Source organism: Cannabis sativa, chromosome 8 (genome assembly GCF_029168945.1).
Source record: "Cannabis sativa cultivar Pink pepper isolate KNU-18-1 chromosome 8, ASM2916894v1, whole genome shotgun sequence".
Lineage (NCBI taxonomy): Eukaryota > Viridiplantae > Streptophyta > Magnoliopsida > Rosales > Cannabaceae > Cannabis > Cannabis sativa.
In genome coordinates this window covers 50,388,699-50,411,483 of record NC_083608.1, presented here as the reverse complement: position 1 = coordinate 50,411,483, position 22,785 = coordinate 50,388,699, and the positions used below count along the sequence as shown (strand labels likewise).

General features: G+C 31.8%; 5 protein-coding genes and 2 non-coding genes across 8 annotated transcripts; 4 read left to right on the top strand and 3 right to left on the bottom strand.

The window, feature by feature from the left end:
- Positions 1-2,523: 2,523 nt before the first annotated feature.
- On the bottom strand, positions 2,524-6,547 carry LOC115701116 (magnesium transporter MRS2-11, chloroplastic). Its single transcript, XM_030628812.2, has 14 exons — positions 6,155-6,547; positions 6,002-6,074; positions 5,832-5,902; positions 5,328-5,413; positions 5,151-5,241; positions 4,973-5,041; positions 4,598-4,678; positions 4,343-4,508; positions 4,178-4,223; positions 3,847-3,927; positions 3,649-3,731; positions 3,257-3,300; positions 2,996-3,117; positions 2,524-2,914 (listed from the first exon to the last, which is right to left on the bottom strand). The coding sequence occupies exons 1-13, from the start codon at positions 6,491-6,493 to the stop codon at positions 3,022-3,024; spliced, it is 1,326 nt and encodes a 441-aa protein (XP_030484672.2). The 5' UTR covers positions 6,494-6,547; the 3' UTR covers positions 2,524-2,914; positions 2,996-3,021.
- A 1,685-nt stretch (positions 6,548-8,232) lies between these two features.
- On the bottom strand, positions 8,233-10,265 carry LOC115700423 (putative F-box protein At3g10430). Its single transcript, XM_030627966.2, has 2 exons — positions 10,139-10,265; positions 8,233-10,039 (listed from the first exon to the last, which is right to left on the bottom strand). The coding sequence occupies exons 1-2, from the start codon at positions 10,194-10,196 to the stop codon at positions 8,979-8,981; spliced, it is 1,119 nt and encodes a 372-aa protein (XP_030483826.1). The 5' UTR covers positions 10,197-10,265; the 3' UTR covers positions 8,233-8,978.
- Positions 10,266-11,326: 1,061 nt separating this feature from the next.
- LOC115700643 (rRNA 2'-O-methyltransferase fibrillarin 1-like) lies at positions 11,327-13,725 on the top strand. The gene is made up of 6 exons (XM_030628253.2): positions 11,327-11,627; positions 11,710-12,122; positions 12,254-12,331; positions 12,438-12,614; positions 13,205-13,273; positions 13,367-13,725. The coding sequence occupies exons 1-6, from the start codon at positions 11,612-11,614 to the stop codon at positions 13,541-13,543; spliced, it is 930 nt and encodes a 309-aa protein (XP_030484113.1). The 5' UTR covers positions 11,327-11,611; the 3' UTR covers positions 13,544-13,725.
- Positions 12,729-12,799, top strand: LOC115701715 (small nucleolar RNA snoR60). Its single transcript, XR_004008702.1, has one exon. It is a non-coding gene; the product is annotated as a small nucleolar RNA snoR60 (small nucleolar RNA).
- On the top strand, positions 12,900-12,970 carry LOC115701719 (small nucleolar RNA snoR60). The gene has a single exon (XR_004008706.1). It is a non-coding gene; the product is annotated as a small nucleolar RNA snoR60 (small nucleolar RNA).
- A 1,533-nt stretch (positions 13,726-15,258) lies between the features above and the next one.
- On the bottom strand, positions 15,259-17,650 carry LOC115699734 (uncharacterized). 2 transcript variants are annotated; one of them, XM_061103072.1, is made up of 5 exons: positions 17,512-17,650; positions 16,408-16,565; positions 16,212-16,287; positions 15,951-16,077; positions 15,259-15,653 (listed from the first exon to the last, which is right to left on the bottom strand). In XM_061103072.1, exons 2-5 carry the CDS (start codon positions 16,519-16,521, stop codon positions 15,443-15,445), a joined length of 528 nt encoding a protein of 175 aa, XP_060959055.1. In that variant the 5' UTR covers positions 16,522-16,565; positions 17,512-17,650; the 3' UTR covers positions 15,259-15,442. The 2 variants fall into 2 exon arrangements, with proteins under 2 accessions (XP_060959055.1, XP_030483131.1); XM_030627271.2 differs by having other exon boundaries at positions 17,475-17,648.
- A 3,326-nt stretch (positions 17,651-20,976) lies between these two features.
- On the top strand, positions 20,977-22,686 carry LOC115698918 (secoisolariciresinol dehydrogenase). The gene is made up of 3 exons (XM_030626121.2): positions 20,977-21,093; positions 21,190-21,539; positions 22,112-22,686. Exons 1-3 carry the CDS (start codon positions 21,059-21,061, stop codon positions 22,570-22,572), a joined length of 846 nt encoding a protein of 281 aa, XP_030481981.2. The 5' UTR covers positions 20,977-21,058; the 3' UTR covers positions 22,573-22,686.
- Positions 22,687-22,785: the final 99 nt, after the last annotated feature.

The window sequence follows — 22,785 nt, the reverse complement described above, 5'->3', positions numbered from 1 at the left end:
TAGGGCCCACCCAGCCCAGGGGCGCAAATTTTTTTTTTCTTCTTTTAAAATTATACATTTTTTTTACCAATTTTGAAAAATACCACATTTTTTCTAACATGAGGGCCCAAAATTTTTTTTTTCCCCTATGGCTCACTTTGTTTCAGGGCCGGCCCTGTTGGCGCTCTTAGTATTATGGGGTAAGTTGAAAAATGCCTCTTTTATTAATCAATTAACCAAATTTGCCTCTAATTTTATATTTATTTGAAACATACCTCTTTTTATATGTATTGTACCTAAAATACCATGACATAAGAGAGTCACATGGACAGTATCTTGAAGTGACAAGGACAAAATTGGTACAATGTTTAAAAAAAGAGGTAAAAATGATAGACTTTAAAAAAGAGTGTAAAAATGAAAGAGGACAATATGAAAAGGGTATAGAGTGTAATTTCCTCTAGTATTATTATTTCAAAATTCATTTATATCAATGCAGCAAGTGCCTTAGGGCAGCATGCACTTGCTTTCACCACTTTTCTTGGGTAGATTGTAACATCAATTCTTTGTCCAGACAATACATCAGATCTGCACATTCTTGACCTTCAGCTGGACCTTGGTGAGTGGTTAGGAGGTCTTCTTTCTTTTTTTTGTACGGACCTTCTTCCAAACGGGCGTGCGCCGGTAGCTGCCATGCATATTTCTTTCTTCAGCTCTCAATGAAAGCACCAAAATATTTACTGAGTTTTTCGGAAACCAAATATTTTAAGAGCTTAAGAATATAAAGAAGGTATAAATAATGCGATAACAGACGAGAGATTTTTACGTGATTCAGGCGTTAACTATTCTTAGTCCACGAGTCCATTTTATTAGATTTTTTGGCCGGTAATTGTTTATACAAATACAAAAATGATAGACTTTTACTCCTATCCACCGTGTTCCTCCTGAAGAAAAGGAAGCTTAGTAGAAATAATCTAGAATTAATAATGGGGTTACAATAATCAGTCTTCGGTTCCAAGGTGAAGGGCTGAGGAAAAAAGGAGAAGTCCCCTCGCTTGTGCGTCTTCAGGGGTATTTATAGGCCGATCCCCTCGCATGGGACACCTTGAATGGATCTTCATAGGGATGAGCCCCCACTGTTGGATTGGTTGGTGGTATATTTTTCATATGATTTTTACCAATGTCAGATTGTACTGGATGTACTTGCGGTGTCTTGGACGCGTGTCACTTTAGGGCTATTCTCATTTGAATTTCCTTTATCCCTGGCCGTCGGATTACTTTGTACAACACACATGGATATGCATGCTTTGTATGGTAGCGAGGCATGGGAGACAACCTCTGACATCGTACATAGGAAAGGTGCGGTTGGTGGGCCCGCAATCTGGCGTGCGGGCTGAATTTTCGCGGGTCAAAGGAGTACCTCGGACCGATTGATACCTCAAGGTGGAAGGCTCATGTTCTTCTCGGGAGCGAAGGGTCCTGTCTTCTAGAATGGAGAGAGTCGCTACCTCGCAGGCATCTCTCTCGTGGCCTACACTTGGGGAGACTTCTTTCACGAAGACCGATTTCGGGAAGTTAGGGCCTTTATCCTCTCGGAATGCGTAGCGAGGCCCATGGGTGCCTAATGATTCTTTGGCCTTTTTCAATTAATTTCCATGTGTCATGATTGCGAAATGCGAATAACACTAATTATTTAGCATATAAAAAAATTTAACATGTTGAAAATAAAGTTTAAACAATTTATTTCACACACATATAAAATAAAAGAGTCTCGCGTGCAACATGCTGTTTGAATTATGTTTTTGATGTGTTAAATTTTTTAAATCTTTTAAAATTTTATCAAATATCTTAAATAACTACAACGTAAAAAAAGAAAAAAAAATTAGAGTAAAGTACTACAACGAATAAATAATGCAGCCCTTTTTAAGAGAGTGATACCTAGAAATTATTTTGTTTTTTTTTTTTGTAATAAAAGATGAAAACTTAGTTGTTGTGTTTTTAGAGCCTAGGTAACAACTGAACATTCATTTTCACTTCACGTGGGAAGATATTAATGAAGTATTGATTAATGAACATTCATGATGGGAACATTCTGTAGCTGAACTGGATTGACAACTCTACCTACCTTAATCATTATCACTTAGCAAACACCAATGATGGAATTTTTCACCAAATTTATCATTTTCCAATGCCTCTAAATATTCCCTATTTTACTCATTCACTTATCAACATTCTATGTGATATATTACTTTTTTATGTGTTTACCATTTTTCTAAAACAAACTTCAAATCCTATAGCTTTTTACCTTTTAATATAAGCATTAAGGTATTTAAGCAAATTAAACCCATACTATTGTTAGAGTATTCGGTAATCGGTACTTTTGAAAAAAAAAATCTTAGGACAACTCTTGAATTATGAAATTTGAATTCTTTTAAGCCTAGATTGTACTTTTTTTTAAAAGTGAAAGGCTAAAACTAGTAGGATTAATTTCTCACTTGTAAGTTTTGTAATAATAATAAAAATAATGTAAAGAAAGCCTAGAAGGGATGGTTTTCCAACTCTGTTCTACAATTCCATTCCATCATCAATAATAATATTAATAATAATAATTTCTTTCTTCCTTTTAACTCATCATATTAAACACTAAACCTAGTTTAAATAATACAATGCCCACCCATTTGGATCTTTCCTCTCCTTGTATATATATATTGTAGAAGTAGAACATTATGTCAAAGATGCATTCCATCCTCTCTCTCTCTCTCTCTCTCTCTCTCTCTCTCTCTCTCTCTCTCTTCTTTCTCTCACATTGTCAGAACTCATATCATCATGAATTTTTTCCTTCAATTTCTTCAAAACCACAATTACCATATATATAAATGGCAGAGAGAGAGAGAGAGAGAGAGAAAGAGAAAGAGAAGTAGCTGACTCTGAAAATGGCCTGGAAAATGAGTTTAAACATATTAACTAAGATATCTTAACAAGAACTTGTATAAGAAGAAGAAGAAGAAGAAGAAAGTACCCAAAACGAAATGACTTGTTTGTTAGTCAGAGAATTTTCCTCTTCCTGAGGTAAGAATACATTAGGAAGAATCCTACAACAGCTCCAACGATTATCCCAGCTGTTGTGAGCCAGAATGCAGACTGTATCATCATCAAGAAATAACACATTACAACAGTTCAGATAAATAACATTAATGAATGTGTATGTGTGTGTGTGTGATATAAGTGGTTGAAAGTAAGATTAAACAACTTGGGTTATAAAGATTTGAGCTTAACATACCACATGTTCTTCAAGATACGACCTTAAGTTCATGCCAAAAATACCTGTAAAAGGAAACAAAGTGTTTTTTCAACTTAAATTAGTAGTCTTAATGGAGTTATGATTACAACTCCATTGTATGCTTATTTATATAAATGTCGTAATATTGATAACATTGTAAAAGGTTGATTACATTTTAAAACCAATCCAAACAATGGAGTTGTAATCCTAATTCCATTAAGATTACTATTACACCAAACCAAACATGGCATAAATGTTTGTGGCTATTAGACTAATCAATTTTCAGGTGCAGTAGCCATAAGCCCATCAACAACCTTTATAGTTATATATCCAAAAAGATTTTTTTTAAAAAAAAAAACATTCAAAAGAGACAGAGATGACATTTAATGTACCTGCAACAAGAGCACCAACCGCCACACAAAATGTCCCAACTTGAAGGAGCAATTCCACTCTGCTAACCTCAAGCCTCCGAGAGCTGATAAAAACCATGTTAAAATTACTGTTAGGCATATACTTCTCATTCAATAGTTCTTGGAATGGAAATATATTGAAGCTTATTGTTTCACTATTTAGGATCACATTAATCATACCTCAAATTGACAGCTATAGAATCTTCCATTTCCTTTGCAGAATCAAGTAACCTTTCAGCCTGACCATGACAAGACTCACATCTGTAAATGTAATAAAAACAACGAGGTCAAATTTTGAAGACAGAGCAACCTCAATTGTAGAAAATTTGTGTCTTTATAGCCATGTCAAGATAACTGCTAAGCTAGAAAATTCAAACTAACCATATCTTCCAAAACAATATATTAAATTTTTAATATATTATCTTAAAGTTCAACAACAATTAGCCATTATATAACACTGGGTTTTACAGAGTTGACATAAAACAAAATAAAAGGAATGCAAAGAGCTAACCTTTGGAGATAGTTTTCCAAAAGCATCTCAATTTCTTCTTCCTCTTCTGCATAAAAAGAAAACCAAACCAAACCAAACTTAACCAAAATTGAATTTGTTGCAGTGATTATTATATTTATATAGAAGAAAACTACAAATATTGTTGGATCTCAAATTTAGAATTACCTTCAGCAATTTGCTGTTCTACTGCAACTGAGCATTCCAAATCTTCACTACCCTTCTTGAGTCTGCAGTTTCGACCCATGATACAGATACGGCGAATTTCGTGTGGATCCTCAAGAAGATCAAGCAGCATTTGTCTGAGAGCCCCTGCTCTTGAATCTAGTTCAACCTTCAAATGGATAAATAGAGACAACATTATAGCTCTACTTTGCTACTAAGAGATAATTTATTGAAATGAGTAGTTCCCATGGGCTATACCAAAGTTTGCTTGCTTATTCGAAGTCTTTCCAGTATTTGGGCAGTTAATCGATTAGGCAGAACTTCAAGCAGACCTTGAACCTACAGAAATTAATGGAAAAATAAGAGAAACAAGGAATAACTGTCTATGATATCATATTATAATTCTTTTTCCTTAACTCAGAAATATCAGAGCTAAATTATCAACTGATACATGATGACTATGACAATAATCAGATTCAACCCAACATTGTCTTTGTTGGGTAGAAGATTAGGTACTTCATGCATGGATGACTAATCATGCTGCTGAAAGAATCCCAAAAAATACAGAAGAGAAAGAAAACAAAACAAAAAAAGAGCCAAAAACATTTATACTCACTATGTTTCCATACTCACACGAGGTTCTAAATCCATTAGTCTCTGCTCTAACCGGTGTATTCTTGAAAGTAGGGCTGCTTCCACGACCTGAAATTAGCATGAAATGGGTTGTCTTCAGATTTTCTATGTATGTTTTGATTGAATTAAGACTTGAAAAGTTGTCACTTTGAGATTACAAAGCTGTCACAAAACAAACCTCAAGCATAAATGGCATTGATGGTCCCCCATTTATATTTTTTGGGTTCAGTCTAGGCAACAGAGTGTCTACAAAAGCTTTCCCACCTCTTCTGTAAACATTAGACATATACAGTTCATCAAACTGTTAGTAATTTTAACACTTAAAAGTAGTATATCAAGAAGATAAAGTTCTCACCGATTGTAGTCGAATATGAGGACTTGTTCTTGCATTGCAATAGCTCGTAATGAGCCTAAGTTTAGAAGAATAGCATGTTCACGGACCTGTAAATTATCAAATAGCTCAACTTTCAAAGTTCTCTTACTCACAATGTACTCAAAATAAGGATTCCAAATAGAAAAGTACCGAATTTGGGCCATCTTAAATTACATTAATGTGCATAATATTTATCTATATATATATATATATTTGAAAGATTTTAGGTAGCCGAATCACTTTTGCCCCTACCTTACGAGTATATTATAGTGTTTATTGTATGTTTCAGGCTTGTTTTCGGGAAATTCTAAATAATTTAATGTGATGAGAATATAATTCAAATAATCAGTTTCACTGACTGTTTTATTATAAACGAGTGTAATTAACTATTTTCAACTTTATTTTCGTGAATTATTTGAAATTTCTCGAAATTGTTCACAATGTCTAGTGACTAAAACTACAAATAGTAAAATCTCATAATAATACCATTAAAGAAGGAGCGGAATTAGTCAAAAACAACGAAGGGTCAACACTTCGAATATCACGAGGACGAAGCCCTGAAAAATATACATATTAACAAAGAAGATCATCAATGGAGTACAGTGAAGAAATTTCATCCAAAGTAATGATAATGGAAACTAATTGACTATTCTCACCACTCGATTTCAGCAATTGACGCCTATTGATTTTTCTATTAGATATCATCCCATCCGATTTCACTTCCACCACCTTATAAACAAAAAATCTCAATCAATTTCCACTATATATACTCAAAATCACAGTAAAGATAAAGTGATTAGTAATAATACCTCATATACAGGCTCACGAATCCCAAGAGACAGAGAATCGCTCGACGACGTCGTATTAACCTTCAACTGAGAAACCTTAGAATCAGCCGAAATCGAGCTCTGATCTTCCGATACAGCGTCATCAGATTCACTCCGGTTGTCTTCCTGAGTAGCCGATCGAACACACTTGGCTCTCCACGAAACCCTGAGCGCGATCGGAGCGAACAGAGCAGCGGAGATCTCAAAATTCTTCGGCGGCGGCGGTAGAGAAGAGCAGAAAGAGAGCTTCGCCGGTACTGGAGACGGTGACGGAGAATGGAGAGGGGAATAGAGAAGGTAGGGCTTCGGAGAGAGAGCCATGGCGGTTGGTTTCAGTGTTGAACTAACTTCATCTTCTTCGCTAGAACTGGATAATATATATAAATAATATTTGAATTAATTAAATAATTAAATTAAAATTAGCCAATTAGAAAAAGATTTTTATTAAATTTTAATTTATTTAATTAATGTGACAGTTAATCGTTAGTTTGTGGTTGGTTTTTTATGGAGTTTTCGTTTTGAGATTTTTTATTGGATAGGATTTTGGCGCCAGAATTGTGCCACGTGTAGATGCTTGAATTGACTTTTTATTTGGCAGAGGATGAAAATATATAGCCAGATTTAGTAAAAGTTAAGGGTATAATTGTAAAGTGCAATAGGATAGGATTTTTTTTTTTTCTGTTATTGTTTTTTCTAAAGCATTAATTAACAAATTCTTGTGATGATTTAATGTTTAAAATTTGAGGTGAGTTTTGTATTACTTTTTTAATTAACTTTTTTAATGTGGTAAATAGAGTTATATATGATTAATAATGTAGCAAATATGAATTGGGTCCCAAACTCAGCTTATAAAATCAATAAATAAAAATAAAAATAAAATAGTGCCTTATCATATTTATTAAATCAAAAGTAAAGTACACCTTATCATATTTTAAAGAAAACTATCAACTCAGTTAAAAAAGATTGATTCTTAAAACTTATTAATGCCTTAGAGCATTACTAGCAATTAGGGGTGTGTATAAATCGATCCAATCCAATGACAATTGACCGATCCAATCACAACCGACCGTCAAATATTGGATATCCAATTATGATCGGATCGGATTGGATGTTATTTTTGAATATCCAATTGGATCAGATCGGATGTTGGATGAAGTGTCTAAATATCCAATACATCCAACATCCAATTAAACTAATTAGTATTTTCATTTAGTTTGGATGAATAATTAGATTTTATAATGTTATACGTAAAATATATATGTATACATAAAAATTAACATTAAAATTTTACTCATTTTTTCTTGGATTGGATGGATCCAGTCTAATCCAATACATATTGGACCAATATATAATTGGATTGGATCGGATCTGGATGGGCTTAAAAACATTGGATGTGATCCAATGAATACCCCTACTAGCAACACTAAAAGTTTCAAAATATTCCACATCAATTAAAAATATAATTTTTCATTTTCTTTCTCATCCACATCATTTTAGCAACTTTTTTTTTTCTAAAAATAACTCCAATACTAAGTAAAGTTGTATATTCGGGGCAGCCCGACCCGACCCATTTTTATAAAAGCCTAATTTTTTATGTAGACCCAATCTGACCCATATTATCAAACGAGTTAGGCTGGACTTGACCCATATTTTTGAAGTAAGTCCAGCCCGACCCATAAACATATATTATTTATATAAGGCCAAACCTGTGGACCTAAACGGGCCAACTCATTATTTTTTTTATGAAATAGTTGACCCATATTTATCAAATGGTCCCTAAACACTGTTATGTACAATTGCCATTTTTTGTACTTATCAAATTAATTTCTAATTTTAAAGCACAAATAAATTGTTTTAATTAAAATTAGCTTCAAAATCACTGAAAATAAACTATAATTACAATTACATGTTTAATAATCAACATTATATTACCATAATGGTAGTCCATTAATAAATTTTCACATAAAATTGTAAATAATATTCAACATAATATCTTTCAACAAAAAAAAATGTTTACATATCAAAATGTGTTAACTATTGTCGTTGATTTATAAAATGTGCCAACGTAATTTAGAACTTCGCTTGACAAAGAGTATGTTAAAAACGGTATACTACATATATTAAAATAATTTAATTTCAAAAATATATATAGTTTTAAAATATATAAATAAAGTACTTTTATACGAAATAGTAGATAAATTATTAAATAAAAATAATTTTATGAATTTTAATTCGTGTTTTATTTTGTGCTTACGTATCATATTTTCGTGATAAGAAATTTATATTTTCGTGTCGTGTGTCGTATTTAATACTAAGCAACTCTAAAATCATTACTATTGTCCCTTACTTAAAATAAATCAAGACTACTATGGTGGGAGGCCACCATTTGAAGTAGGTTTATTTTCGACAAGCAACACATAAACATTAATATTGAAACTGCTCTTATGAGCATATCGTACTGTTTATGAAACGCTAATTTAAATATCTCTTTATCAGTATCCTTTTTCTTATCAATTTACATTATTATAATTAAATGTCTCAAGCCAACAAAAATACTTCTCATGAAACAACTTTATTGTTCTCAAAAATATTTACTTATATGTTCTAAAAAATAATAATAGTTCAAGGTTTAAGAATTAAGAAATAGTAACAATGAAATAAGTATAAATTCACCCATTAATTATCTAACTACATAATAATGATATACCACAAGTATTGCATATGAATAAAATTGAAATAACATTATTTATTGAAATTAGATTAGTTCAACTAAATTAAGTAGATAATAATGAAAATACAAACACATCTAATTATTGAATACCGAAACTAAAGATTTTTTACACAACAAATTCAAAAAATGCAAGCATGGATGAATTTTCAACTTCCTAATGGTGTTGGTTCGAATATTATATGAAATTATAGGTTTGTCTTCGGGCAACATGAGCAACTCTTCATGACTCCAAAACTCCAAGGGCCTTAACCGATTAAACGGTGTCGCATCGATTATAAGATGCTTTCTCCAACTCCAATTACTTACTACCAATACCCACATCTGCACACTTGTAACTCCCCCAACAAACAACACAACCGATTCATCTTTCCACACAACTAGTTTTTTATTTGCGAATGGAAAATAATTATGCTCCATAATTTCATTTGAAAATGGTATCATATCAAATTTCTCATCACACAGATCAAATGTAACAACACATTTAGATTTGACCCAATAAATAATTGAGTTTAAATGCACACTATTACCATAACAATATTTTCCTATCCACATATTTTTATCATCTGCCTCAACATTAATCGTTTTCCAAGTACTATTACTAAGAGTAAGGATATGAACTGTATAATGAAAAGTATTTTTAAGTATTGTGATCGAAATATACTTGTAAAGATCTCTTCTTCGATCGTACCCAAATCCACATCCTATTTCATTTGATATGCCAACTAGTCCCTTGATTATCTTGGATTGTCTTAGTGTTGGATTGAAGAAAAAGATGTTTTTAGTACTTTCTTCAAGTAAAAGATACGGAATACAAACGATCCCATTACAATGAAGCGCGAATGGGAGTGTTGTATAATATTTTTCATTTGTGAAAATTTTCGTAAATCGGCTTAAATGTTCACCATCAACAGAAGATATGGAGACAAGTTTAGGCTCAAGTAATCTTGGCATGGACATGATATCTGTAAAAATTAGGGCAAAAGTAGTATTGTGTGAAGTGGTTTTGGAGTGATATTGAAAGTGCTTACTTATAAATGATTTGCTCGTAATGATGTTGTACCATAATTTACACACACGTTTAAATGTTACCAAAGATTCGTGTGGTAATCTTAATAAGATCTCTTCTTGTATATCATCTGTAGTGATCAACAAAAACAAAAACAAAACATTATTATTATTATTGTGAAAAATGACTATTGTTAAAGATGATGATTAAACAAAATTAACAAACTAACCATGTATGTATATTTTAGAGGAAGAAGAAGAAAAGAAATTAAGAATAACTCTCAACATCTTGGAAATCGTAGAACTAGAATATCAAAAAGTATATGCAGTATTATTATATCAATAGATATAGATAGATATCCCTTTCAAAAAAAAAAAGATATAGATAGATATAGAGAAAATAACCTCAATTTATGAATAATATATATATATATATAAATATATTTTAATTTTAGTTGCGATTTTCTACCCATTGATATTTTTTTTTTGAAAAAAATCTTAGAAATATTTTAGTCTGATTTTTTTTGATATTTCTAACGACTTCGATGAAATACTTCAGGGTTATAAAAATTGAAAAAAGTTGTTATCTTGATCATGTAGTGCCTTATGTAATTGGGCCTAGCAAGCCCAATATAGACAATTACAAGGATACTGGGCCTCAAAAGCCCATTAACAAAGCCGACCCGCAAGTTGGTCTTTAAATGATTGGTCCAAAAGAATTACAGGCCCAATATAATATTGGCCTCAAAAAGCCCATTAACAAAACTAAACCCTCAAATTCCTTAATATAAAAAATTCTAGGAATAATTACATAAAGACACTATTTTTTTGTAAAATATTTATATTTTTACGTTCAAAGAATGTTTTTTTACATTTTTATAGTTTTTCAAAAAATAACACGAAAACAACATAAAATCAATAAGAAAACAACATAAAAGTAACATCAAAATAACATCAAAATAACAACAAAAAATAACATACATATAACAAAAAATTAACAACGAATGAACAAAATTTTAACATAAAAGACCGTATTTTATGTAAATAAAATAAAAAAATCGTAAAAATATTTAAAATTCCATAAAACCGTATTTTTGTTGTTTTTGTGCATTTGTCAAATTAACCCAAAATTCTAATCGGTGAAAATGTAAAAAAAAAAAAAAACTTTTAGAAATGAAAATTTTCTATTTTTCTTTGGGTAATTGTTTAAAAATTCCCTTAAATAATTGGACTTAGAAAATAACAAGCCCAATATTTATAATTTAGAGGAGCCCACTAAGAAAGAACATTGCTATTGGGTACCAGTAGTGCCCAACACTTTTTATAGGTGACACTTTACGATTTATTAATGATATAACCTAAAAACTATTTTCTTTAGTTTGAGGGTATAGGTAGCAGTGGTACCTTTTAATATTTCTCTAAAATGTAAACTTTTTTTTATCAATTTTGTATATTTATATTCATGTAAATATTGATGCTAAAGAAGCAAGTAGGTCTTTAAACAATTGGGCTTAAAGAATAACAGGCCGACCCAATATTGGCCTCAAAAAGCCCATTAACAAAGCTAAACCCTCAAAACCCAACTCCTTTTGTTTTTATAATCACTACGGTCACCATTCTCAATCGATAAACCCTAGCAACCTTCTCTTCGGTTCTGTAAAACCCTAATTTCTCAGCGGCTTCAGTCTCATTTCTCAACGAAAATGAGACCTCCAAGAGGTAATTAATTAATTTCACTCTTCCCATTTCGATTATTATCCAATAACCCTTTTGTATTGTACTAACTGTTTTGATTTTCCAGGACGTGGTGGCGGTGGATTCGGTGGTGGCGGCGGTGGATTCAGGGGAGGACGTGGCGATGGAGGAGGTCGTGGAAGAGGAGGAGGAAGGTCATTTGGGGGTGGAAGAGGAGGACGTGATGGTGGCCGTGGAAGAGGAAGAGGAGGACCAGGCCGTGGTCGTGGAGGACCAGGTGGAATGAAAGGTGGTAGTAAAGTTGTGGTTGAGCCTCATAGACACGAGGGAGTGTTCATTGCTAAGGGTAAGGAAGATGCTCTTGTTACTAGAAATATGGTTCCTGGTGAGGCTGTGTACAATGAGAAGAGAATCTCTGTTCAGAAGGAAGATGGAACTAAAATTGAATACAGGGTTTGGAACCCTTTCCGTTCTAAGTTGGCTGCTGCTATTCTTGGTGGTGTTGATGAGATTTGGATTGTAAGTATAGCTTTTATGATTTGGGTTCTACTTATACTTCAGTAAAGTTTTTATCTTCTATGAATTGGGTTTTGTTTATTGTTCTGTAAAGTTTTAATTTTTATTGGTTTTGTCTTATGTTTGTAATGTAGAAACCTGGAGCTCGTGTTCTATATCTTGGAGCTGCTTCTGGGACCACAGTTTCTCATGTGTCTGATGTTGTTGGACCTGTAAGTATTTAATTTAATCCTTTTTATAGTTCAGTTCAGGTTGGAAGAGAAGAGAATAAATTAGTAGTTTTGTTGTAGTGTTAACTTTTAATCTGTGATTTTTTAGGAAGGATTGGTTTATGCTGTTGAGTTTTCACACAGAAGTGGTAGAGATTTGGTTAACATGGCCAAAAAGAGGACTAATGTTATTCCCATTATTGAAGATGCTAGACACCCTGCTAAGTACAGGATGTTGGTTGGGATGGTTGATGTTATCTTTTCCGATGTTGCTCAACCTGATCAGGTTTGCTTGCTTGTTCAATGGGGAACACCCCTTTCATGTTTCTATTCTAACATTTAGTATTATTATAATGATTCTAAAATTCTTTAAACAACTCGTATAGCTTATTGTACATTTTTGCATATGATGATATACTCGGATTCCCCTACACGATGTAATGAATGATGTAACTCGAGTTTTCTGATGCGTATTTTCTTGTCATTTTTTGACAATCAGAGGCCCCTGTGTTTATTTGCCTGTGTTTTATGCTTTATGTTTTTGGTTTGTATTTTGTGTTTCTGAAAAATTGAGCTTGTGATGAGTTTCTCGGATTCCCCATCAAGACATTGCGAGTGATGTTGACCCGAGACTCTGATGCTCAAAGCAGTCTTGCATCATACTCTGTTATTTGCTATTCGGTTTGTTAGCCTTTTCCTTCTATTAAGTTCGGTTTGGCAATGTGGAAAATGAGAATTATAATCATTTGATGAAACATACTGTGAACTACAATGAATCATGGATGAATAACTGTCTTCTAATCTCAACCATTGGAGGAAAGCATGGTTGGAACTTCCTGTGTTCTTTTGTATCTCAAGTATTGATCAACTTTGCAGGCAAGGATTCTAGCATTGAATGCTAGTTACTTTTTAAAAGCTGGGGGTCATTTTGTAATCTCCATCAAGGTTTGTTTTTTTTGCAACAAAATCCATTTTGTTGGCTCTTAACGTTAGATAAATGACTGGTTGTTGATGGTTCTATTGTGTTTAATTTTTCAGGCCAACTGCATAGACTCTACAGTTCCCGCCGAGGCTGTGTTCCAACAAGAAGTTAAGAAGCTTCAGGCCGAGCAATTCAAGCCCTTCGAACAAGTGACTCTTGAGCCCTTTGAGCGTGACCATGCTTGTGTTGTTGGTGGCTACCGTATGCCAAAGAAACAAAAGCCTGTTGCTTAAACATTTATAGCTTTTAGGCTTTAGACTTGAAATTAATCATAATATGTATCAGTTGAAGCAAAGTTAGCAGAACATTTTTGATTTATTTCTTATTTTCTTTCTTGTTGGATTGTAATTGCTGAGCATGGCGTTTTGACTTATGAGTTGAGATCATTATATAATCACTTAATCAATTTTGCTTAGTGTGTTCTGTTTATGATTAATATATATTTATTTTATCTTTGCTGCTTATTTGGCTGCAGACTGTGTAGTTTATTTTTTTTTTTTTTCAGCATTTTTTGGGGTAAAATTGAACTAATAATTAAAGAAATGGTAATTTTTATTCTTTGCTAAGATAAAGATAAGAAAACAACTAGATATGACTGTTAGATAATAACACTAAAGCCAGGTAAAACATTTTAAGCTCATAAGAGCATAACAAGGGTAATGCCATTGATGTTGCTTATCAGATTGTTAAGTCCAGTAAAAAAATATTATTTTATAACAGATAAATAAAAATCGTTGTTGACCCTAAATAAGGTAACTTATTTTTTTTTTTTTAGTTTTATTTATTTTTTATTTGATTGGTTAACTTAATTAAGAAATTAATAAAAAAGAATAGTATGTGGGTCAAAAGTCAACACCTATAGTTACCTGCTTTGATGATAATACATGTCATTTAACACCACAAATATTTCTTCGAAGAAAGTTGAAAAACTGAAAAATGCTACACCAATTTCCAAAATATACATTTACAATAACATAACACCAATTTGGTCTTAAGGCATCAAACAAGAAACCCCCCCAATTTTTCCATTCACAAATTGAACATGCAGAAATTCAATAAAATATCTTTCCTTGCATGGGAAAAGATAAAAAAGAAAAAAAAAAAAAAATCTCTACAACCTACTTTTAAAGTTTGAATCTTTGAGAGGGTGGCACCTAAAAAAAAAAAACTAGTTTTTGGTGTTTTACACCTTTACATCAATTTTAGCCAAATAATATATAAACCCCAAATTTGGTCAAAAGCTTCATTAACGCTTTAGAGCATCTAGAATAGGAGTTGCCCATTAAAGTGGTCTTACTACATATACAATGTGATATAATTTTCAAGACAAATATTATGTATATATGTGCTAAATATTGCACAACAGAGACCACGACTGTGGATTTGAAGTGTAAATTTGATGTCGAAAAAAAGTTACTTTTGCATTAGTCTTTTGTCAAAAAATAAAGAGAATTGCTATAAGTTACTCACAGTACTTAGCATCTTTGTGACATATAATATTACTATTGCTATAATTTAATATCAAGTCTCGTTTATTTTGATTTAATGAAGACTATAAAGAATCACTAACCAATTATAGGACGTCATCTCATAGTTTCTCATTCATATAGAGAGATCGATTAAAAGAATAGGGGATATAGAGCAAGGGCATCACGCTCAAGGGATTCAAATTTCATCCTTCTCGAGGGTATTCGACATGATACCAAGTCTCAACGAGTTCTTTCTTTGAGTGAAGGGAACCGGTACTCAAGCAAGATGGGTCTCATCGATTGTGGATTGGAACCTAGTGCGACTTGGATAAAGAGGACTCTTGTATTATTATTCCTAGTTGAAGCTATGCATGAGGGCTCTCTTCTTAGATTGCATGAGAATTTGTATTGTCATACTTCTATGATTATCATTACAAAAGAAATTAGTGCATTTGAATCATTACGTAATTGTGTGAGTAGCTAGAATATATAGTAGGAATAAATGAATTGACTCTAGAACAAAGTATAATAAAAAGGTGCATTTCAGCACCTTTTCTGATTCAAAATTTTGATATCATATAGTTATATAATATAAAATGTATATAACTATATATAAAATTGCTATTATCTCACTAATTCTAATTCAATGGAAAGAATGAATTGTCAAGAATCCGAGTCTGAACCTGAATCGGATTCCTCTTGCAATTCAATCGGTCTGTTTCTGTTTGTATTGGCTTCAAGAGGAGGAAGTCCATCATCGTCATCATCATCATCATCATCGCTCGATACGAGATCATTCTCTTCTCGTTGCGAAGTCTCTCCCTCTCGACTTCCGTTAGAATCATCCAAAACAGTCGATTTGAAGACTTCTGGCCTGCATAGTAGAGATAAAAACAACAAGGTCAACACATTGGTTAGACTAAAATGAAATTTCTAAACATTTTGATTCAATAAGACCATGTCTACTGAGAAGAGTTGTAACTAACATCAAAAGATTAGTAAACAAAAATACCTAACAAATCAAGAAAGGATAGTATGTATTTTTCAGTACATATTATTGACCGAAAAAAGGATCTTCTACGACATAACTACTATGCCAAGTTCTGATTTTGACTAGCGGTAGCAAACCAAATTGGTAACAAAACAAAACGAAAAAAAAAAAAAAACATACCAGTCTGGTAATTTCCGAAGAGCACGCACTTGTTCATAGAAGAGAACTTTAGTAACAATGCATGTCACCTTGCTGCCTGATTCAAGAGCCTTCACCTTCCCACTGTCATCAACCACAACAAAACTACCTGTATTTCGAAAACTTTCAGTTGAATATTGTATTTCAGTGTTTATAGCAACTCATGGAAAAATCAACCAATTCACAATAATCTATGCACACACTTATACATAATACATTATTTCAACACACACAGACACACACCTTGCTTTATCCACATGCTCTTTTGAAACTTAGCTGGAAAAAGGGCCAATGATTTCTTGCCTTGTGAATCTAGTACCTATAATTACACCACAGTCATATCAAGGTGAGTTTTCTGTATGATCACATAGACCACCACAAATGGAAACTAAGAGAATAAAAGCCATGCTATGCAAGTAGAAGTTATTTATAAGAATACCTCAATGAGATTAGAACCTCTGAGGGACAACACTTCCATTATGGCATGGCCATCTTCAAAATTTAAGCTCACTTCTTCAGTATCCCTTTTCAAATTCTTCCTTCCACCTTTCATCCTTGCTCTATGTGTAGTTCGCTTGCATAAACATTCACAATAATCTATGCACAAACACACATACACAAAACAGATATATAAGACCATCTTCAATCTAAGATGTAAATATTGTGTTAAATTTAACACAAAATGTAAGATGAAAGATGCAAATCATGACAAAAAGTAAAATATTATTAATCATCATCAATAAATTAAAGATTTTAAAAAATAGTTAATGAAAATATTATAATAAAAATAATATGTATTTTTACTTCTCTTTAGTGATCAATGTTAAAACCGTAATTAAAAAGCTATATTCATCGAGTGCCAATGCAATATCTTGTTCTAAATTTGGTATAATTTTTAACATGGGCAGAATTTAGCACACTATTGGAAAGCTAATTCAAACTACTATGCTAGCACTCTATTGGAGATGGTCTAAGTATAAGTAACTCAAGTTCAATATTTAGTATTTTAAACAATGTTTGTGAGATGAACACAACACAACACAAAGACAAGACCAATCATACTTGAGCAAAATCTGCACTCACTTGAAAACAATGATCAATCATTTACATAATGCAAAAACAAACAAAGCTGTACACTTCAAAATATAAGCCAACTATTCACAGAGTCATTTTATCAAACATTATATATACAACTACAACAACTATACACACAATCAGACCCTATGAGATCATAATTCATAACACAGAAAGTTGTTTCTTTTTCTCCCCAATTTTTTGTTTTCTTCGATCTAATCTTAGAGTTGAGAAAACAAAACTAATGATAATAATTTCTCCCTGAAGCTTTACTAACTCTTAATTTATTTCAATTGAAGACTCAATTTTTAACAGGGGTTTAAACATTTTCCACCAAAACAAACACATACCCAGTTCGAAAATCGGCATAAAGCTTCGAAATCATAACAAACCCCATACATTCATTGAAAACCAAAGAAAGAATATACATACCAGAGTGTAAGTAAAGTTACTGCTCTCTATGTCTGACCTGCTCAGGAAGCAAGAGAGAGAAGGTGAGCTGCTGTGTGGTGGTCGTTATTTTCGAGAGAGAGAGAGCCGCCGTGAATCGAAGCAACAGGGTCGGCACCGGTCAGATTTTCTGGAGAAGAGAGAGAGAGAGAGAGAGGGGTGCCGTTAAGGCTTAGGTTATCTTTTTCTTACTTCTTTTATTGGGCTTGGGCCTATTGGGCCTATGGGCCTTGGTATCGATAACAACAAGGACAATTGGTTCTGGACTTAAAAATAAAACTACAGTATTACTTAAATTTCAGCATTTTAATTATATCCATTTAATTTAAACTTTTATATTTTAAAATATAATAATTAAAAAAAAATCTATGACTTTTTTTAAAAATAAACACTACTTTTTCTAATAAAAATATCTTCCGGCCTGACCTGTAAATCTCATTAAAAAATAAAATATTATGAATACAAATTATTTTTGTATATTATTCGTTTGTTTTTTTAAAAAAAAGATAACTAAAACTAATTATAAAATATTTAAAATTTACGTGATATATTCACAATTGGAATCTAATAAAAAAAAATCTATATAAACACAATATGATCAACTAAAAAACTTAAATCATTCTTTCAACAAAAAAAATTTTAGATCGATCTGCTAAATAAAGCTCTCTTTGATATTAATAATTTTCACGATGAAGCAATATTTATTATCAATTATTGTGTTGAGTTTGTGGTTGAGCTTCATATTGATGAGGTGTACTAGTGGAGAAATAGATGAATGGTATAAACAAGATATTTGTGTGTATCAATCAGATGATATTGGATCATGCATTGATGACTTGTCTAACTTCAAACATAAGAATCATTCAATATCTCCTCCTTGCTGTACCAAGTTGCTAGATACTTCTAATTGTTTTGGCCTCCGCCTTTGTCCCGATCTCATACCTTATTATTCAAACTCTTTGGATTTCTTTCGTGTTCGACTACATTGCCTCGCTGCAAAATATAGTAACACTTCATCACCTTTATCGTTATTATCAACATCAGCCTACGATGACTTCTTCTGTGTTACGTAGAGGAACCTCAGTTACGTACATCAATGTTTTTTAGAAATATCACAACACTATAATTGATGTTACAAATAAGTGCCTTAAAGATGTTAGATGGGCTCTTATAATTTTAGATTAATATTTAGATTATTGTTAGTGTCTTCGTTCTTGTTCTTAATTAATATGAGTTGTTGATAGTACAACCTAATCTTAATTTTAGAAAAAAGAAATAGTTTAGTTTCTTTTTTTTATAAGTTTTGTTATTATAATAGTTTTTTTTTTCATTAATTATAGTTATTTATTTTCAATGTGATATGGTTTTATTATTCTATTGTGTATTTTATTTGAAATTTACTCTTAAAATAATCTTCTTTAGAAAGCCAACTATATATAACTATATATTTTGATGAATATTTACGCATGAATGATGAATATTTATTATATAATAATGCATACGAAATTAGGAATAGTAATATATATCAATATTTTGAGTTAAGGCTCTTGTCATTTTATTTTGTGTGTTTGGTTGAGAATTGTAAACTGTTACAAAATCTATCGAATGTGTCTCTGTTTTTTTTTGTTCATGAAGTTTGTTAATGGAATTGCTCATAATTTAACTAAAGTGTCTCATGTTATTTCTCACCAATCATGCTCTCTTTTGATTTGAATTAATAAAGTTTTATATTGTATTATAAAAAAATTTGATAATTACACTTGATATATTGTACTGTTAATATCTATATTTAACTAATTTAGAAATAAAATATTCATATAATTACTTTTGGGACGGGATTAAATAATATAAATAGATTTTCTCAATATTTGAAAATCAAGTCTATTCCTATTAATTAGTATAGAAGGTCAGTTTTACGATGATCTTTATTATTATTATTATTATTAATATTATTATCTTTTATTTTCAATTATGAGAAATTAATGATTGATGGATGTAGGTTATAATTTGATTATTTTTTTTTTTGGTTTTGTTCACACTTAAAAATTGGGGGCTTATATTTAATTGAAGAAATTAACAGTAGAAAAAATTCTATTGAGAGTTTGCCTCATGAATCTCTCATAAATTCTAATTTCATTCAATTTTACTATTTCAGTAATTGTTTATGTACTATACTATGTTCTTCAGACTTTTGATATCTACCAAATCATGCTCTCAAACTTTGATATATACTAAATCATGTCCCTGAATTTTCATCCATGTTAGAATTATTTTACTAAAATTAGGCAAGAGTCTTTAAATGTAACAATCTCAATAATTCAGAGAGAATTTTTAACGACTAAAAAAGTTCAGGAACATGATTTGGTACATGAGAAAAATCCTAATTAGTTTTTAAATAATATTTGTGAGATGAACACAACACAAGACAAAGACAAGACCAATCATACTTCAACAAAATCTGCCTCATGACTCTCTCATAAAATTCAAACTTGTTTGCAAATATTATGGTACAAAATGACAAAGAGCGAATCATTCATTGGTATCATCACTCGAAAACTAGTACTTGTACAAAATTTTTAATTGAATTTTGTTCGTCACACTTGTCGAAATCTCAACTAATCACAATATGATCATGCGATAAAACTAATATTAATGATAACTATAAGTTATAACCACCTTCAAATTTATCATTTGGCTCCAAGACAAATTTTATGGAGAGGGCTTCATTGGAATGGCATCGTTTTCTTCTTGTTGGACAAAATTGTCTTTTACAATCTAAGATTTTGAACCCACCCGATGTCTTATTAGGGTTTCATTCTATAAGCTACGGATTTGGTTATGATGAAAGAACAAATCTTTACAAGTTTTTTATGGAGATTTATACTAATTAATAAGAAACATCATTCCAAAGCACATGTTCTCGTATTTGTACTCTAATATTGAGCCGTACGTACAAAGATATATTAATGTTATTTGGCCACAATATATTGGGTTGGGTGTGTATTGTAAATTGGCTTGTTATTGGATCAATTACGAGTATGACAACTGAAAAAATTGCTTCAATCGTTTCGTTTGATATGTGTGTGAAGAGAAATTTGGTATGATATTTCTTCCCATGATATGACACAATTTGGTATGCTATTTCCTTTGGATTGTTTGGAGCTTTATGAGAAAGGTGACAAAAATAAAATCATGAAAAAAAATCCAAGAATTAAATATTTGAAATTGGAAAAGTGGAGCAGAAGTATTGTGTCATATAATATTCGAGAAATAGCTGTCAAGTTAGTATCTGGTCATCCATGTTTTTTTTTTATATATATAAAAATGGACAATTATTACAATTTGTTTTTCTAAGATGCTAGCCATCATAACCAACTTAAATAATATATATATATATATATATATATTTTTTTTTTTCTTTTATTGGGAAGTGGACTTAATTTATAATCTAATCCTAAGTAGTATCCTATTATAAATATATACAATATACATAATATGATGAGTCTATATCCACACAATACTATTGAAATAATCAAATCAAACAAATCAATCTCTCCCTAACAAATATGGCAACCACATTGCTCTCAACACTCTCAAGAAGGTATGTCCCAAAATTAAGGCAAAGCAATTTTTTTTTTAATTTTCAGAACATATATAAATATATATATATAATCACATGACCTATATATATGTATAGGTTGGAAGGTAAGGTAGCTTTAATTACAGGAGGAGCCAGTGGAATAGGCCAAAGAAGTGCTGAAATTTTTGCCCAACATGGAGCCAAATTAGTCATAGCCGATGTTCAAGACGAATTAGGTCACTCCCTATGCCAATCCATATCATCAGCTACACACAACGACATCACTTACATCCATTGCGACGTAACAAACGAATCCCAAGTCAAAGCTGCTGTGGAAAAAGCCCTAAACTCGTTTGGAAAGTTAGACATAATGTTCAACAACGCAGGCATACTCGGTGACAACAAATTTCAACTCAAGGATAGCCACAAGGACGATTTTGAGCGTGTGTTGCGCGTGAATGTCACAGGCAAGGACACTCAGAAGTAGGGATGCACACGGGACGGAGAATTAGCAGGGTGCTCTTTCCCGTTAAGAATTTTAAACTCCATATATATCCTCACTTAGGGATGGGACGGGAAATCCCCTAAAAGAGCGGAGACATAGCGAAAATCTCCTATTAAAATAATAAAAGTTATTTTAAAATTTAATTATATAAAATTATTAAATTAATAAATACAAAATATTACACATTATTTATTATTTAATATAGTAATTATTATACAAAAATATAACTTCAAAAATTGTAAAATGATATTAATATACTAAAAACACAAACGCATATATAAAATATTAATAAAAAATTAATTAATAAATTAAACGTATCTCTATATGGGGCCAGGCGAAGAGTGTCATCCCTGTCCCCGTCCCATTTAATATTCGGGAACAAAAATTGATTTCGGGGAAATTCTCGTCCCATAAAGAAAATGTGCATCCCTACTTAGCCTCCATTTTCTTTTTCTAAATTATGTTGATTTTTAAAAAAATTTATTTGGCCCTTCCTAATTTGTGAGGCTGTGACAACTCTGTTCCTGATTACAGGCGTATTCCTTGGCATTAAACACGCAGCCGAAGCCATGATCTCAGCGACCAATAAAGGAGTTATTGGGGGGAGCATTATATCAACAGCTAGTGTGAGCGGTAGCTTGGGTGGCACTGGCTCGTACGCCTACACTTGCTCGAAGCATGCTGTGTTGGGACTTACGAGGAATGCAGCTGTGGAATTAGGGCAGTTTGGGATAAGAGTCAATTGTGTATCGCCTTTCGTGGTTGCAACCCCAATGGCTAAACAATTTACTGGGGTCAGTGAGGAGGTGATTGAGGGTGTGACTGGTGAGATTGCTAATTTAAAACATGTGACACTTAAGGCTGATGATATTGCTAATGCAGCTTTGTTTTTGGGTAGTGATGAGAGTAGGTATGTGAGTGGACATAATCTTGTTGTTGATGGTGGTATGACTATTGTTAATCCTTCTTTTTCAGTCCTTCAACAACAAAATTAAGTAAAGTTGATTCATTGTATTATTTATTATATAGTACAATTATTGTGATTCAATAAAGCATATGGGATATATGATATGCAACATTTATTAAATATATTCGAGGTTGATTGATTGAAATAATTATTAGAATTATTTAATTCATATTGTACAATTATATAGTACAATTATTACTACAATGATTAAATAAAAAATGCAATAATAATATTATTAAAT